We start from the raw sequence: 14517 nt of genomic DNA on the forward strand, positions 1-14517 counted from the left end.
GTGGGCTCTGGAGGATTCCCTGATAGGGCCCGAGATCTCTAACACTTGCAGGGCATTGACGACATAATGTGAGTCTGAGAGTAGGTTAAAGGGTTGTGGGTATTGCTTAAAGACCTCTATAATGATCTTCAATTCTGTTAATTGAGTTCGCCTGACTTTGGGTGTCTAACTTCCTCCTTTCCGGCGGCCGCTGCGTCTGCCATTTTGTGTGCCTCTTCCTCCTCTTCACTATCTGACGAGTCCTCACTCTCTGGGTCAGGGACAGCAGCCTCACCTGCAACACTGGGCTCACGAGATTGCTCACGGGAAGATTCTGTCTGATGGTGGCTGAGCGCCATGGTGCCTGCCCTTATATGGTCACGACATGTAGCATCTGCGAGGCAACTCCTCACTATCGCCCAAAGAGGTCTAACTCCTGGTTCTAGGAGGCCATTTTCTGCTGCAAAATCTAGGTCTCTCCCTAGTTTGTCCCAACTAGGGATTGTGACAGAGCCCGTGGGACCAAACCAAGGTGCTACCTTATCAACCTGGTCTAGAAAATTTTGGATTTGCTTTCATTTTATTTCCAGTCCCTTTTCTCTCAGTAAGTCACTCAAAGCAATGAACAGCGGCTGACTGGCAGTGTTACCCATCTTAAGATAGATTTCTCTTTAGGGGACAGCTTAATCCCTGTACCCCTTTACAGCGCCCCCAAAACCTGGCCTGTTTATGGCCCCGGAAGTATTTTTACGAGTTCCTCAATCCCTTGCCTTTTTACGGCTCCCGGAACTCTCTTTATGAGTTCCTCAATCCCTTGCAACACGTCCGCCCAAGGTTGCCCGATAGCCCCCGCTATCTGGCGCTATAGCCCCTGCTACCCGCTGTGTAGCCCCCGCTACCAGCGTTTGGCAGTTTTACCTGTTAACGTCTCTGTTCCATCGGAGAGAGAGGGGTTCCCCATACGGGCCACCAGTTGACCGGCGCAGCCCCCCAATGAGACAGAGGACGCTCTTGTTGGTAACAGGTAACTGCCGCTTTATTGCCGCAGGCTCTGACTTATATATTAGGCCATGACCAATCACAGGCTGCCACGAAGTGCCCTTCACACGTTGTTGGGGAGAGGCTTGTTTGGAGAGGGACATAATGCATTGCGGAAGCTGACGTGGCCCTTGGTCTCGGGCGGAGTATGTTAAGCGCCTGCGCCCAACAGGGGTACACTAAGGTTTCCTCTGTGTAAGCCACAGGAACATACTTCTGGCGAGTCTGTGTGATGCCACGGCTCCTCCCCACAGAGGAAGGAGTGGCTTGGAGTCGCCTTGCATTCCCGTGGCTTCACTCATTCATTCCTCCATTCCTTCTTTTTTCTGGAAGCCTGGAGCACTACCTACCTGAGGGATGTGCTCCTCCCGGATTCCTCGGAGGCTGCAGTAGTAGTGGAGATGGTCCCACGTGGTCAGCAGCTCGTCCAGGGCATCCCACTGTGGACAGTAGCCGATGAGGATGCCCGCCCGGCCTGCAGAAGCCACACTCACATGGTGGCTTTGAAAAGACACAGAGGGCTGCCAGCTCGCAGGCCAAGGCCAGCCCTGCTCCACGGGCTCCTCCACAAAAGTCCTCTGCATGGCCTCTCCTGCATTGTCTCACTCCCCAGGAGCACCGTCAGCTACCAGGAAGGGGGGGCTCAGCACCAGCCACGCCCAAGTGCACATCTCTGGTCCATGTGCCATTTTGACCTTAAGACAACTGGAAATCAGCAGAGGTGGGGGGACCTCTCTGACTGCCTGAAGCTAGAACAGAGGTTTCCCTTCTAAATTCCCCTTTGTAAAGATGCCCCTGTAGGAGGAGCTGCTTATGTAGCCCCTGACCCCCTGGGAGATTCAGCAGCAGCCACCAGACTGCAGCTCCTCTTCTGTCCCTAACTCACCCAACCCCTCAGCTGTCCTCAGTGACACGGAGGCCCCGAGCTCCTCTGATGACAAGCACAGTTGGGTACATGCCAGGAAGCAGCGTGACGAGTTCATCCTGGAGACCAGGCAGCACATGTCTTCCCCTCCGGAGCCAGGAAGCAATGCTCGATGTGAAGACCAAAGCTTCTCCAGGAGAACCAACAGCTCACACAGCAACTCGTAAGAGAACCCACAATGCCTCCTTCATGCCTCAATCCCTCTCCACACCTCTCTTCTTCTCCATCTATTTATCCTGACAACCCTCCTCAGGTGGAGCATCTTCTCTCAATGCATGCTGATGTAATCCAGCTGGCATTGAGTTGACCACCAGTTCTCAGACCATAACATGGTGGAAGTTTATAGTACAAGTTGGATTTCACAGAAGACTGCATAACCACCACTTTATTCAATGCCTTACAAATATTCAGTATGTGTTTGCCAGAAGAATGCAAATTTTATTTTGAGGTCTAACTGGTTTCCTCTAAATCTGGACTGCACATTACATGGCGGTTTTCCATCTGCAGTATTTTAACTGTCAGGTACATTTCCACCTCCCCTGTAACTTGTAGTACAGGAATACTTTAAGGACCAAACAGGTGCAGACCACGGGGTAAGTATTAGTCTAATGGGAGTGTCTGGGCCTTTACACAGTAGTACTGTGGTCACAGTACCATGGAGAGCAATGGGTAAAATAACCACTGCCAGCCCACAGGCATAGTAGTCCCATGGTCTCTTATTTTTCTCTGCCTGATTTTCTGTTGCTATTGTGGAAGGAGCCTAAAGCCACGATGCAGAACTACACCCTGATCTGCAGCCCTGACCCGTTTTTGGTTTCCATCTCCTCTTGCACTGAGTGTCTCACTAAATTCCTGCACTACCCAGACTGGGCATGCACTGGTACCTTCAACCTCAGCATCCCAGAGAGCTGAGAGACAGGCACGCAACATGCACCATCCCTGGTGTGACAGAAGCATTGCTGACCCTACACACACACAGGGATGATGAGAAAAATGTGAGGACTGGCAGTGGGCAGTGTATGGCACCACTTACATAGCGTTTGAAAGCGCACAATGGAGGTGAAACAGGAACAGCCACTCCTCAGGGAGATCGCTGGACTGGCAGAGAGTGGCAGAGGTGTGGAAGGTGCAGAAAGTATTTTATCTATGGATCTGAGAGTGGTTTGCACGAGAGGGTTTGATTTGCAAAAACCCATCAAATTCCACACTTTGCTGCCTGAATATTAGATTGCCCTTTCCTGGGTGAAGGCCCTGACCCTTAGCCTGTGCTGGGCTTTTCTCCAAGGTTTTTTCCCTGTCTAGTGGATCACGCCATGGCTACACCTGCTGCCAAGATCTGTCCACAGCTGCTCGCATCAAAGCTCCCATGATCCTCTCCTCCTGGGCTTGTCCAGAGCTCCCTGTCTCAGACACCAGCAGTTGTGCACCCAGGTGCATCTCCTCAAGCCCTTCTGGTAGGTGGAAGACCAGCGCCTGAGGCTGAGGATTCTCCCACAGTCCAACACCTCATTCATCTCACCGTGCTCATCCATGTGCACCTCCAGCCTGCAGGAAGGAGGACAGAGTCACCCAGCACTGGACACTACAGAGTTTTCCAGGTACTCCACATGCAGAACACCTGGACCACACAGCTGCTCTGACTTAGTCAGCATGTGGGATGCAGTGAGCAAAGTCCAGGTCCAGTGAGATTCCTCCAGCCCACCCTCCCACTGGCATTCATTCAGCAAGGCTGGTGCTGATGGGAGACCCAGGTTCTCAGCAGATAATGGAGCACCAGTGACAGCCTGCAGGATGAAGCCAGAGCAGGCATGGGATGGGTGGCAGGGATGTGAGCTCTGCACTCAGGCTAGCAGCAGGTGCTGGCCATCGAGTCCCAGCTGGGGTCGCAGAAGGCAAGGCCTCTCTACCTCCACACAGAGGGCACAGCTTTCCCTTTCTTTCCCAAATTAACTACAAGGTATGATCTTTACAATTTTTAGTGTGTTACAGTAAAAACATTTCCTAGGAATGCCCTCTGGTTTAATCATGCCCCCATGTTTTAAAACTCTCTCATCCCATTCTCCATGCCGCTAGTCACAGCAGCTCTGGAGGCTCCTTCCCCAGGGTCTCTAGCTGCACTCCCCTGGCTGCCTTGATGTCCTCAGTCAATTCAAGCCATTTCCCTTCCACTGTTATTTTGACTTTGGGGAGGAGCCAGGAGTCACACGGTGCCAGATCCAGTGAAGGAGGGGCATGAGGACACAGTGTCATGATTCTAGGAGCTGCCTTTCTGCTGGATGGCACTTGGCAGCAGTGGTCACAACTGTTTATCACCTGTCACAAGTATATTCAGGAAAGAGGACTCCAGAGCTGCTTCCGAAAGTGACAGGAGCCATGGGATGCGTGGTCTCCAATGGGGGAGGGGGTCTCAGAGCAATGTGTCTTTTATTATCACAACATTTCTTGCTTAGGGTTTTTGTAATTCCTTGGTTTTCAAATTTCTAGTTTTCCTACAGGAATAGACTGTGGGCATGATTGCCACATAAACATGACAAGTGTGTCCCACTCCAAAAAAAAGAGCCTGGACACTCTGAGAAGGATCAGAGCTGCCCAGAAGGCAGGGTGGGGATGGGAACAGTGCTGGGAGTGAGGGCAGGGAGGTGACCAGAGGCCAGCATCCTCTTTGTGGAGGAGGGAGGAGCAGAGAGGGCTTCAGGAACACAAGCGGCCAGCTGGAGGGAGGGGCTTGTGAGAATCTGGTAAGGAGGGACTAGTGACCTGGTGGGCTCTGGATTTAAATGACAAATTGGGAGGGCCTCATGATCACTGTGAAGTCATAAAGCACAGGGGAAAAAAACCTAACAAACAAAGAAGAAACAGAAAACCTTATCAGAACCATGACAACACCAACCTCCAGGGTGGACTTGTCCTGCCCTGACTTGTTCAAAGATGAGCCCTTCAGGACATACCCCAACCAATGCAGAAGGTTCCCATGCAGCAGCACCCTCAGCAGGAAGAGGATCGTGCCCTGTGTGGCCAATCCCACAAAGATCCAGTCAAGGAACTGCATCTCAAAGGGGCTCACGTAGGAATCAATGCCAAAGCTGTGGGTCAGGTCATACTTGATTTGATTATAGCAGAGTTCTATCAGCCCTTGGCCAAGGCAGAACTGGGGGAAAATCATGAAGACCCACTTCAGGGTGTCATAGACGTTCTTCAAATTCTGCCAGAGAAGAAAGAAAAAATTAAATTACATCTATTCTCCTGTCAACAACAAATACAGATGGCCATTATTCCTCCTTGCTGGAGCAGCATCCCAGGTCTTCCCTGCCCAGTTATCCAGTGACCCCCTCAGACAGCTGTCCAGCTGGAGAGTGTTACTCCTGAGACTGAGAAGCTAATGGCATTGGTCTTGCTAGGTTTTACTTCCTGGGACCTGTTGCCCCTTTCTTCCTTTCTGTCCTTCTGGAATGGCAGTGTCTGTGCTATGGATGCCCCATCTTTGTCTTTTGGAAGCACACAGGCCCACAGCTGGGGACAAATCAGCCTTAGGATGTGCCTCTGAGTGTCACTCCTGGCTGACTGAGATGGCTTTTACAGGTGAGACTCTGGACCTCAGGGCTGATGGAGCAGCAGGCTAAAACTCTGGTGGCTGTTGGGACAGAGTGAATCAACTGTGATGTGAAAAAGACACAAGTCTTGGGAACCCAGAGCCCAAATGACAGACAGGGATGGAACATTCGTGTTCTTCTTGGATTCTTATTTGAAAGCCTCTGCCCTGAGGTGATGGTACTGGGAGGTGGGCTGTCTGAGAGGTTGTTAGGGTAGATGAAGTCACGGGGGTAGAGCCCATCATGAAATTCCTGCACTTAAGAGAAGAAAAGAGATCTCAGCTCTCTCTACGTCCTCACTGTGTGAGGACACAGTGACAGAGCAGCCATCTGCAAGCTCCTAAGAGACTCAGGCAGACTCATGTCTAACTTCGCCATGGTCTTGGACTCCTCCATCTCCCAAGCTGTGAGAAATAAGTATCTTTTCTTATGCCCCACTTTAGGAGGCTTCTGTGGTTTGTTTTGTTTCACCATCCTGAGCAAACTAAGATGCATGGGCAGCATCAGTGCTCCTAGGTGATGTGACTGAGACGTAAGCAGGTCACACAGGGTGCTGGGACTCCACAGCATGCACGCCTGATTGGGTCTTCCTTAGCACACAACAGACAGTAAATACATACAGTCCTTGCCCCTATGCATGGAACTGCATGGTGTCACAGAAGCAACTATGAGCAGCAGGGCAAAACAAAGAGAATTCTAGAAGAAATAAAAGTGTAAGATACATTTAAAAGTAGAGTTGAACTCAACTTTTAAGTTGGATGCATCTAAAAATTCAAAACCTACCATAACCTCTAAGACTGTCCCTACCTCCTGACATGCATACCCCTTATTTTATGAGACTGAAATGATTACAAGGGTCAGCAGCTGTCCACTAAATGTTTTTGGCAAATTACTGGGTGTCACCAGCTTTTCTGCCCTTAACCATGTTTCAGTGTTTCAGTAAATATACATGTTTCCCAAAGGTGAGGCTGAGTACCAGTGAGGAAACAAGGTCAGTGACAGATGTGTGCTCCTCACCTTTAGGTTACAGCACAAAGTCTGTCCAGCAAGAAATATAGCCTTGGGAGAAAACCGGCCCAAATGCTGATCCACTGAGCTGATCTTTCTTGGTTCTTACAATTTGCATCACAGTGACCAGCTGTTTCTAGGAGAGAGAAGCAACAGGAACTGCAACAGGAACTGTTACCTGGGCACCTAAGTACACTGCTGGGGTTGGGGGAGGCGTTTTCTGCCAAATTCTCAGCTGAACACTGGCCATCTCCCAGGTGTGCTCAGAGCCAAACACCTGGGGACCCTGCCCTTCCCCCAGGGATGTTCTTGATCCTCCATCAGGCAAACACCTGGGTACTGTGGGGAATCTAAACCAAGTGAACTGAAGGGAGTCCTGAGAGCAGTCAGGTCAGAGGGGAGGAGAGACAGCAGGAACAGGAAGGGCCAAAGGGCGTGCAGACTCTGAAGTCTCCTCACACAGCTGCCTAGTGGGTGTCCAGGGCTGACTGCAAGCAGGGATCAAGAGGGAGGCAGCCCCAGTAGGGGACAGCTTGAGGGCACCTGGGGTCTTCAGGGAGCACTCAGCCTGACCTCCACACCTGCTGGGGAAGCTCCCAAGTGACCTGCTGGTGGGGACAGTCAAGTGGACAGCAGCATTGGCTCATAGGGAAAATCCTCCCCGGCCATGCACCCTATGCTCAGGACAGCCCTTTGCTCCAACACGTGGGAAGCAGTAAAATAAAATTAACTCTGGGGACCCAGGAAGAGCACAGGATTGCCAGGTTGTCTTCCAGACTGTGTGTGAGGTCACTGACTGTGAGCCCATCCTGCCTTCCAGTGCCCAACAAGATGCAGCACTTTGAAGGGACACTTTGCGCCACATTCTCTCCCCAGCTGTCAAGCTGTCCCTGGGGAAGATGCCAGGGATGTGACTGTGAATGCCATGGTGACATGGCACTGGTTCAGCAGCAACCATGTGCCCTTCTGTCAACCGTCACTGCACAGAAGCATGGCCCCTGTGACACTCCATGTTTGTCAGGGAGAATCGCTTTCTCTTTCTGGAGTTTAAAGATGGTGGACACAGGCACATTGCCACTGATTTCTGGTTGCAGAAGCAGCAACACTGTCAAGGCCCCCAGTCCCCATCCCTTATGCTGTTGGAGCAGGGTGGGGGATGCTATGGGCAACCAACCTGGGCTTTGGAGATGATGGCCAGCAGCCGGGGCATGGTGGTCATCAGCAGGGTGCAGAGGCCAAAGATGAAGTTCAGGGAGACATAAGAGATGAAGGCCACATCAGCACTGGGGAAGATTCCAGATAGCAGATACATCCACGGGAGCACTGCATATCTGAAAAGCATGAAGAAGGAGAAGAGCTCAGTCTTTGCTATAACAGTCATGGTGACTAAGCTTGGACGCAGTTCTATTGGCCTGGTGATTCCTGCTTTTGCCTCCTGGGGCTTCCCTGGATGCAGTGCTGCTTGGGGCTTCTATGAATGCTGTGATGCCATCAGAAGTGGGGCCCCCTGGCTGCCTCCTGGGCCAAGCCCCTGCCCCTCACACCTCCTCTCCTCTTAAGGGGCACCACTCCACGGGGCCTCTCAACAGCCCAAACACCATCCCTGCATGTTACAGTGAGAGCAGAAGGAAAGCAGCACGGAAAGCTGCAGAGTGCTACCTTAAAATAAGCATAAAAACCAAAATGCAGAGCTGTGTTTTCAGTTTGCTGCACATCAGGTCCGGGACGTTCACTGCCACTGTGTCCCTAATTGCTCTCATGTGCCTGGATACCCCAGAACCTGCACTGCAATCCACATGTCTGTCTGATAAAGCAAACCCGCACCTCAGAGGAGCTTGCATGGCTCTCTCCAAGGTCAGCTGAGAATAGGAGCCCTCCCTGTAGCCCCCATGCCAAGCATGAAGGACATGGCTGGGTACTCAGAGGACACTGGGACCTAACACACTGCTCAAGCTCTCCTGGAGAAAGCCTCCTGCTTTCCTGTCTTCACAGCCCCAAAGCCAGGCTTTATTCTGGCCAATTCCTCCTGCCACAGTAAAACGGGGTCACTTCCTTGCACACCACTAAGAGAAGCTGGAACTTGAAATATTTTCTCCCAACACCAGTGGAGAAGTCACCTGTTCGTGTGTGCTTCCAGAACTGAATGCAGAGCCTTTATTCTGACCTCATTGCTAGCCCTTTTTAGTTCCTGTTTTGAGGTAAAAGTCTAAGTTGCTCTCTAATTTGAGCGCTGGCTGGGCTCAAACCTGTAATCCTCCTGGCTCAGCCTACCTCAGCCTTCTGGACTACAGGTATGAATCACCATGCCTAGCTAGAAGTCATCTATTTTAATAAAAAATAGGTGGCAGGAAATGGGGAGATAAATTTTATGGAGACAGTAAGACCATCAGGGATGTGGAGAGGTAGGAAGTAGAAAAAAGGGAAGGGGAAATAAAGGGTCAACATCTGGTGCTGTATATGCCTCAGTTTACCATGATGTGTTTATTATGTATCACAGACATGCATTCACAGCTTTTTAAATAAAATACAAAACATAAAAATCACAGCCACTCCCATCAGAGCCATCTAGCAGACATACTTACAGAACTCTGCTCTCTCCAGGTAGAGGTGTCACTGTTTTCTTCCAGTGATGAATTGTTTAACCCATAACACTTCAGTGCCTCCTAAATGCCTGAGGTTGTTTTAATATGTTAACTAGCTCCGGAAATTAGGAGGCTTCAAACATTGTCAGAGGCACCAGGGGCCCTGGATAGTTATTATTTTCAGGTGCTTCCCTTTGCATATGAAATCCAAGTAGTAGAACGCAGGGCGGGGTGAACAGACACAGCTCTCCTGCTGTGGAAAACATGGGACACTGCACATAAAATCTCAGGGTCTCAGAAGCTTCTCTCAGCATCATGCTTTGGTTGCTGGGGTATGAGGAAAACCATTTCAGAGCCCACAATGGAGACAGGACATGGAAAGTCACTATTACCTAGCAGGATCTGTGCAAAATCATTAGATCAATGTATTGACTTGAGTGCCAGGTCACAGCTGCTGGATGCTTTAAGCTGCCAATGCCTATGTGGGAAATGAAGCACAGAGAAGACCCCCAGCCCACCAGACTCACATATACAGCACTCCACTCTCTGCCTTCTCTTTGCAGGCAAAAAGCAGGGGCTGCCCTGTGTCACGTGACTTCCTTCAGAAGCAAATGAAACCTCAGCAGCTGTGTAAATGAAACACAAGCAGTGGTGGAGGCCACTGACTGATTTTTAAAATTAACTGATTCATTGGTTGCAGAGCTGAGGACTGAACTTCAGGCTTTCTCCTGAGCTGATTCCCACTCTTGTTAGTTTTTATCTTGAGATATGGTTCCCCTACATGGCTAAATTCCCCAGGTTGAACTTGAACTTGGAATCCTCCTGCTTCAACCTACCTGACTGCTGAGACTATAGCCCTGGGCACCAGGCTCTGCCCTGTGAGCCAATGGTGGGGATGGCTTTAATCACTATACAACTCACTGAGGATGGAAAAAAAAATTTCTCTAACTTAATACTATGGACTCAAACTCTGTGTCCTGGAATGACATGTAACAAACTGCTTTTCTCTTCTACCACACAGAATTTTTAACAGTCCACTAATGTAGCTGCTTCAGTCCTCCACGGAGAAGATGGGGTCTGCCTTTGTTCTTTGTAAAATACTGACCCAGTGGCTCTCTCTGCTCCACCTCATGTTGCCAAGCCTGGGCACTCTTGGGGTGCAACTCCTCACAAAGTGTCTGATGTGGTCAGGGAGGACAAAGCACGGGGCACTGTGCCCTCCTTTAATGGGCATCCAAGGGCCCAGCATGGGCCAGTGCAGATGTTCCAATCCTGACAGCAGGCTAAAGGCCCCACTCTGTCCAGCACCTCCCTGAGGCTCTGCTCCCTGGGGTCTGCTCTGAATCAAACACACTTTACCTAATGTTCCCACCCTGGGTCACACCCTGTAAAGTACCTGACAAGCAGATCAAAGCATCAGCTAGGGAAAAACAGCCCAGATGAGGGCACAGGCCTCAGTGAGGCCCTGGAGGCTGCTGTCACTGCATCAGTGACAGTCTCATTGTGGCTTCCGAGAAGCCCAGATTCCATCTCACAACCTTTTTTAAACTATATTTACATGAGTTACCTTTCAAATACTTGGTAGAAATGAACATATTAGTGAAGCCAGTCCCTGTGTCTTTTTCTGGTTTTGAGGAAAGAAATATTAAGTTGACTTACAGAGCATAATTTATTGTCTGATGAAGCCAACTGTGGCTCTTAATGCTCACCACACTGTTACTAAAATATGGTGTAGAATTTTAATGGTTTCAGAATCTGGTGGGGATGGGCACACTGTTCACAAGTATTGTGCATCCCTGCACCCCTTTTCCTGCAGTGTGAATTTACCAAGACACCAAATAAAACATGGTGACTTCATCTTCACAACAGGTCAGCACTAAACACACATCAGGCTCATCCCAAGGCTCTGATATTTTAGATGAGCAGGACTGACTTTCCTTCCAGACACTGCTAGGTGTTAGTTTCCTTCTTTGATGCAAACCCTGTCTGCCCTTCCTTTTACCCTTTAAATACCAAGTTTTCCTTGACAAGGACACACTACTTGGCATTTCTGTTATCTTCTCTGAGCATCCACCCATGTATCCCTTCCATGCTCCCTCTGGTTCCAGCTCATTAAAGGGCCCTGCTCAGTGCTTCCATGGGTCTCAGCTCACTTCCCTGCCTGGAACTTCTTCTGGCTCCTGGGACTTGCAGGTCCTGTGGACACAGTGAGAGGAAGCCAGCTCTGCATGGCCACCCACAGACAGGTTCCCTCTACTCAGGGCAATGATCACTGCTTCCAGCTAAGCCTGTGGCTGTGTTCCAATGACAAAGTAACAAACTTTTAAATCCAGTGAATCCATGGTCCCTGCTCACCCTCTGACTGCTTCTGGACTCTTTCCTCAGACCAGCCCAGACTTCAGACTCGGTCTCAGTTACCTTGGACACTTTCTCTGTCCCTGTCACCCAGAATCCTCGGGAGGAAGTGTGTGACCTGTCAGCCTATGATAGTGTAGCAATGCATCCGTGATCCTCCTGAAATCCTTTGGAAAATGCAGTTACATAAACAGCGAGGATTCCCAGGGTGATGCAAATTCTTAAAGGGCTTTGCAATCAAATCAAGGTCTATAAAGATGTCTAAAATCTTGTTATTTAGGTTTCCAGCCATTTGAAGTCAAGGTCTTATCATAGTTTGTGAAGTCTCCTCCCTAGATTTTAAGAACAGCTTTAGAGAGTCATCCATTTTTCACACTCTGTAAGGAGACAGAGCGCTCTGCTCCACTGGATCAATAAACTGACATTGGCCTGGAGACCTGGGCACACACCAGCAGGGACCTTTACAGAAGGGCTCATTATCTTTGAACACAGTATATAAGTATGTGTAAGTATGTATTTTTTTTTTGTCTTTTTTGTTTTTATCGGTACCAGGGATCGAACTCATGACTGCCTGCTTGCAAGGCAGGCACCTAATGCCGTTGAGCTAAATCCCCAGCCCCCAGCATGTATTTTATATCTGAGAACACGCTATGTGCTAAAGAGTAACAGAATTCTAAAAATAACAATTATAAAATTAAATTAACCAGACTGTTAAGTCACTTCCACTAAGTCTGTATCAATGACCTAATTGAATCTTTATAGCAACAGAAATAGATTATAGAGAAGAACCCAAGGCTGAGAGGAAATAATATTTTTAAGGCCACACAGCAATATCCTCATAATCGGCAATATCACAAATAATCACAAAGGTACTTTTCCTAGGTTCCTACCTATCTTTCCACCCATCCATCCCTCCATCCATCCATTTCAATATAATGTGTACATTAATTAAACCCCTGTAACCTAGTTGGATGCTTTGAATAATCCCAGGTCACTGATAGAACACAAAATATATAAATGTCATATTAGCTGTCATTTTTGGTTGATGACTGGAGGTTTTATTTCAAAATGAGGCTTGAGTCCTGCTAAGTCAGTATACTATGCTCTGTGCTCTGACAAAGCGGCCTCTGGAAACCTGAAGCCTCCCATGTCAGACACACCTAGTCACTCTGCCCAGTGGGCACAGCTCTGGGACCACTAGCCAGGACAGTGGTAAGACACAGATGGGAAACTGACCCCAAGGCTCCCTGCATTGGCCATTTCTCCCCGAGGAGAAGAATGCGACAAAGTCAGACCAAACCCCTAATCCTCCGGGAGAGGGAAAAGAGGCCGACGGCGTGCCACACACATGAGGCTCTGTCCAGACACGGTGCCAGAGCTAAGCGCACTGCGTGTGAGAGCCCACAGCTATGGCACAGTGTCCAGGACCCACTTCCCTGTGCAGGCCTGCCCAGCAGCCACCAGGCCTCACTGTGACAGGGCCAGGGCCGGGCTGGCAGGGATGCCTGATACCCGCTGTCTCCCTTCCCACCCCAGGGCCACACATCAACTCACTGGAGCTTGTTCCTCCCGCCTCCATGGCAGGAGACACATAACAGCCTGACAAGGGAGAACATCACAGCACGACAGCAGGTTCACAGCATCCGAGGGTTTTCTCTTTCACAGCCCAGGCCACCCTCCTGCAGGGGCCCCTTGAGGTATACCCACCCAAACGGCACCAGCAGGAGTGCTGTGGCTGCCAGGTTCTCTTGGAAGGTGAAGGCTGTGAGCTGGAAGGCGAGGATGATGGTGACACACAGGCAGACAAAACCAAGTAAAAGAGCTGGGGAAACAAAACCAAGAGGTGGACAGTGGCCTCAGAGGAGGGCGGCATAGTGGCCTTAGAGACTCACCCTAACACCCTGTGCTGAGGACCTCAGTCAAGTTCTCACTGATCCACGAGCAGCTCACCGCTGGACTCTGTCCTGGGTGAACTGGGTCCCCAGAACTCATGTGCCGAGCACCCAAACTTCAGGGTGATGCCGCGTTTGTAAACAAAGCTTTCCAAGAGTGATTACATTCAAATGAGGTCAACTAAAGTGGAGCCTGGCACCCTATGATTGTGCCTTTAGAAGAAGAAGAAGAAATGAGGGCCAGGAACAGGGGCCCTTGGCTATGATCCCAACACTCTAGGAGGCTGAGGCAGGATGACTGCAAATTTGAGTTCAACTTCATGACTTTTCAGACCCTGTTTCAAAATAAAACTCAAAAAAAGGACTGGGGAGTTGGGCGTGCTCATGCATGGCTGTTAATCCTACCACTCAGGAAGGTGAGACAGGGGGATTATTATGAATTTGAGGCCAGCTGGAGCTATATAATGAGCTCAAGGCCAGCCTAGAATACATAGAGAGACCCTGTCTAACCACCTTCCCCACAAAGAAGGGAGGAAAGGTTTAAAATGTAGCTTAGAATGAGAAAGAAAAAGAAGAGGCAAGGGGGAGAGGAGGAGAGGGAAGGGCAGGAAGGAGAAGGGAGGGGACAGTGAGGGGGAGGAAATCAGGACCAGCCTCTTCCTTCCCTGCCTGCCCCCACCCTCTCCTGCAGCTGCTCCCCACAGGCCAGTATCCTAGGACCTACCACCAGACACTGTTTGTCATGGTTTGTGTCTGGATGTCCCCAAAGCCTCATGCAGCATGGGAGCAGGTTTCTAGGGTCTGTGGCTGATCCATGGTCCAACACTGGGGTTACAAGTATGAGTGCCTCCCTCCCCTGGGGCAGGGAGCCTGCACATGATATAAGGAGGGAATAAGCTTGCTCTCTGGCTCTTCTCCTTTTGCTCTTGTTGTTTTTGCTGTCTTCTGCTTCCTTGAATTGTTGCCTTTGTACCATGCCATTCTGCCTTGGAGCCAGCTGAGCATGGACTAAAACCTCCACAAACCACAAGCTAAATAAACCTTTTCTTCCTTCATTTTGGACCTCAGGTATTTTGTCCCAGCAATGAGAGAGAAGTAACTAAGATATCAATAAAATGTAGGTGTCTGGAGCAAAGTAGCCTGGGGCT

The 14517-nt window shown here is 49.9% G+C and overlaps 1 protein-coding gene across 6 annotated transcripts in view; it reads right to left on the reverse strand.

The window, feature by feature from the left end:
- Positions 1 to 990: 990 nt before the first annotated feature.
- Positions 991 to 14517, reverse strand: part of LOC100721365 (ATP-binding cassette sub-family A member 13-like) — a 35651-nt gene continuing 22124 nt past the window's right edge. For 2 of the 6 annotated variants that reach the window (XM_063232156.1, XM_013141195.3), the window contains 3 exons: positions 7715 to 7871; positions 4891 to 5144; positions 991 to 3487 (listed from right to left, as the gene is read on the reverse strand). In XM_063232156.1, the coding sequence (XP_063088226.1) occupies positions 3298 to 3487; positions 4891 to 5144; positions 7715 to 7871 (601 nt within the window). In that variant the 3' untranslated portion in view covers positions 991 to 3297. Of the gene's footprint in view, positions 5145 to 6549; positions 6677 to 7714; positions 7872 to 13184; positions 13300 to 14517 lie in introns of all 6 variants that reach the window. The other 4 variants (XR_010041595.1, XR_010041594.1, XM_013141194.3 and 1 more) reach the window with 3 other exon arrangements.

This window comes from Cavia porcellus, unplaced genomic scaffold (assembly GCF_034190915.1).
Source record: "Cavia porcellus strain 051 isolate PalLab524CR breed Dunkin Hartley unplaced genomic scaffold, mCavPor4.1 scaffold_21, whole genome shotgun sequence".
NCBI classification, from domain to species: Eukaryota; Metazoa; Chordata; class Mammalia; order Rodentia; family Caviidae; genus Cavia; species Cavia porcellus.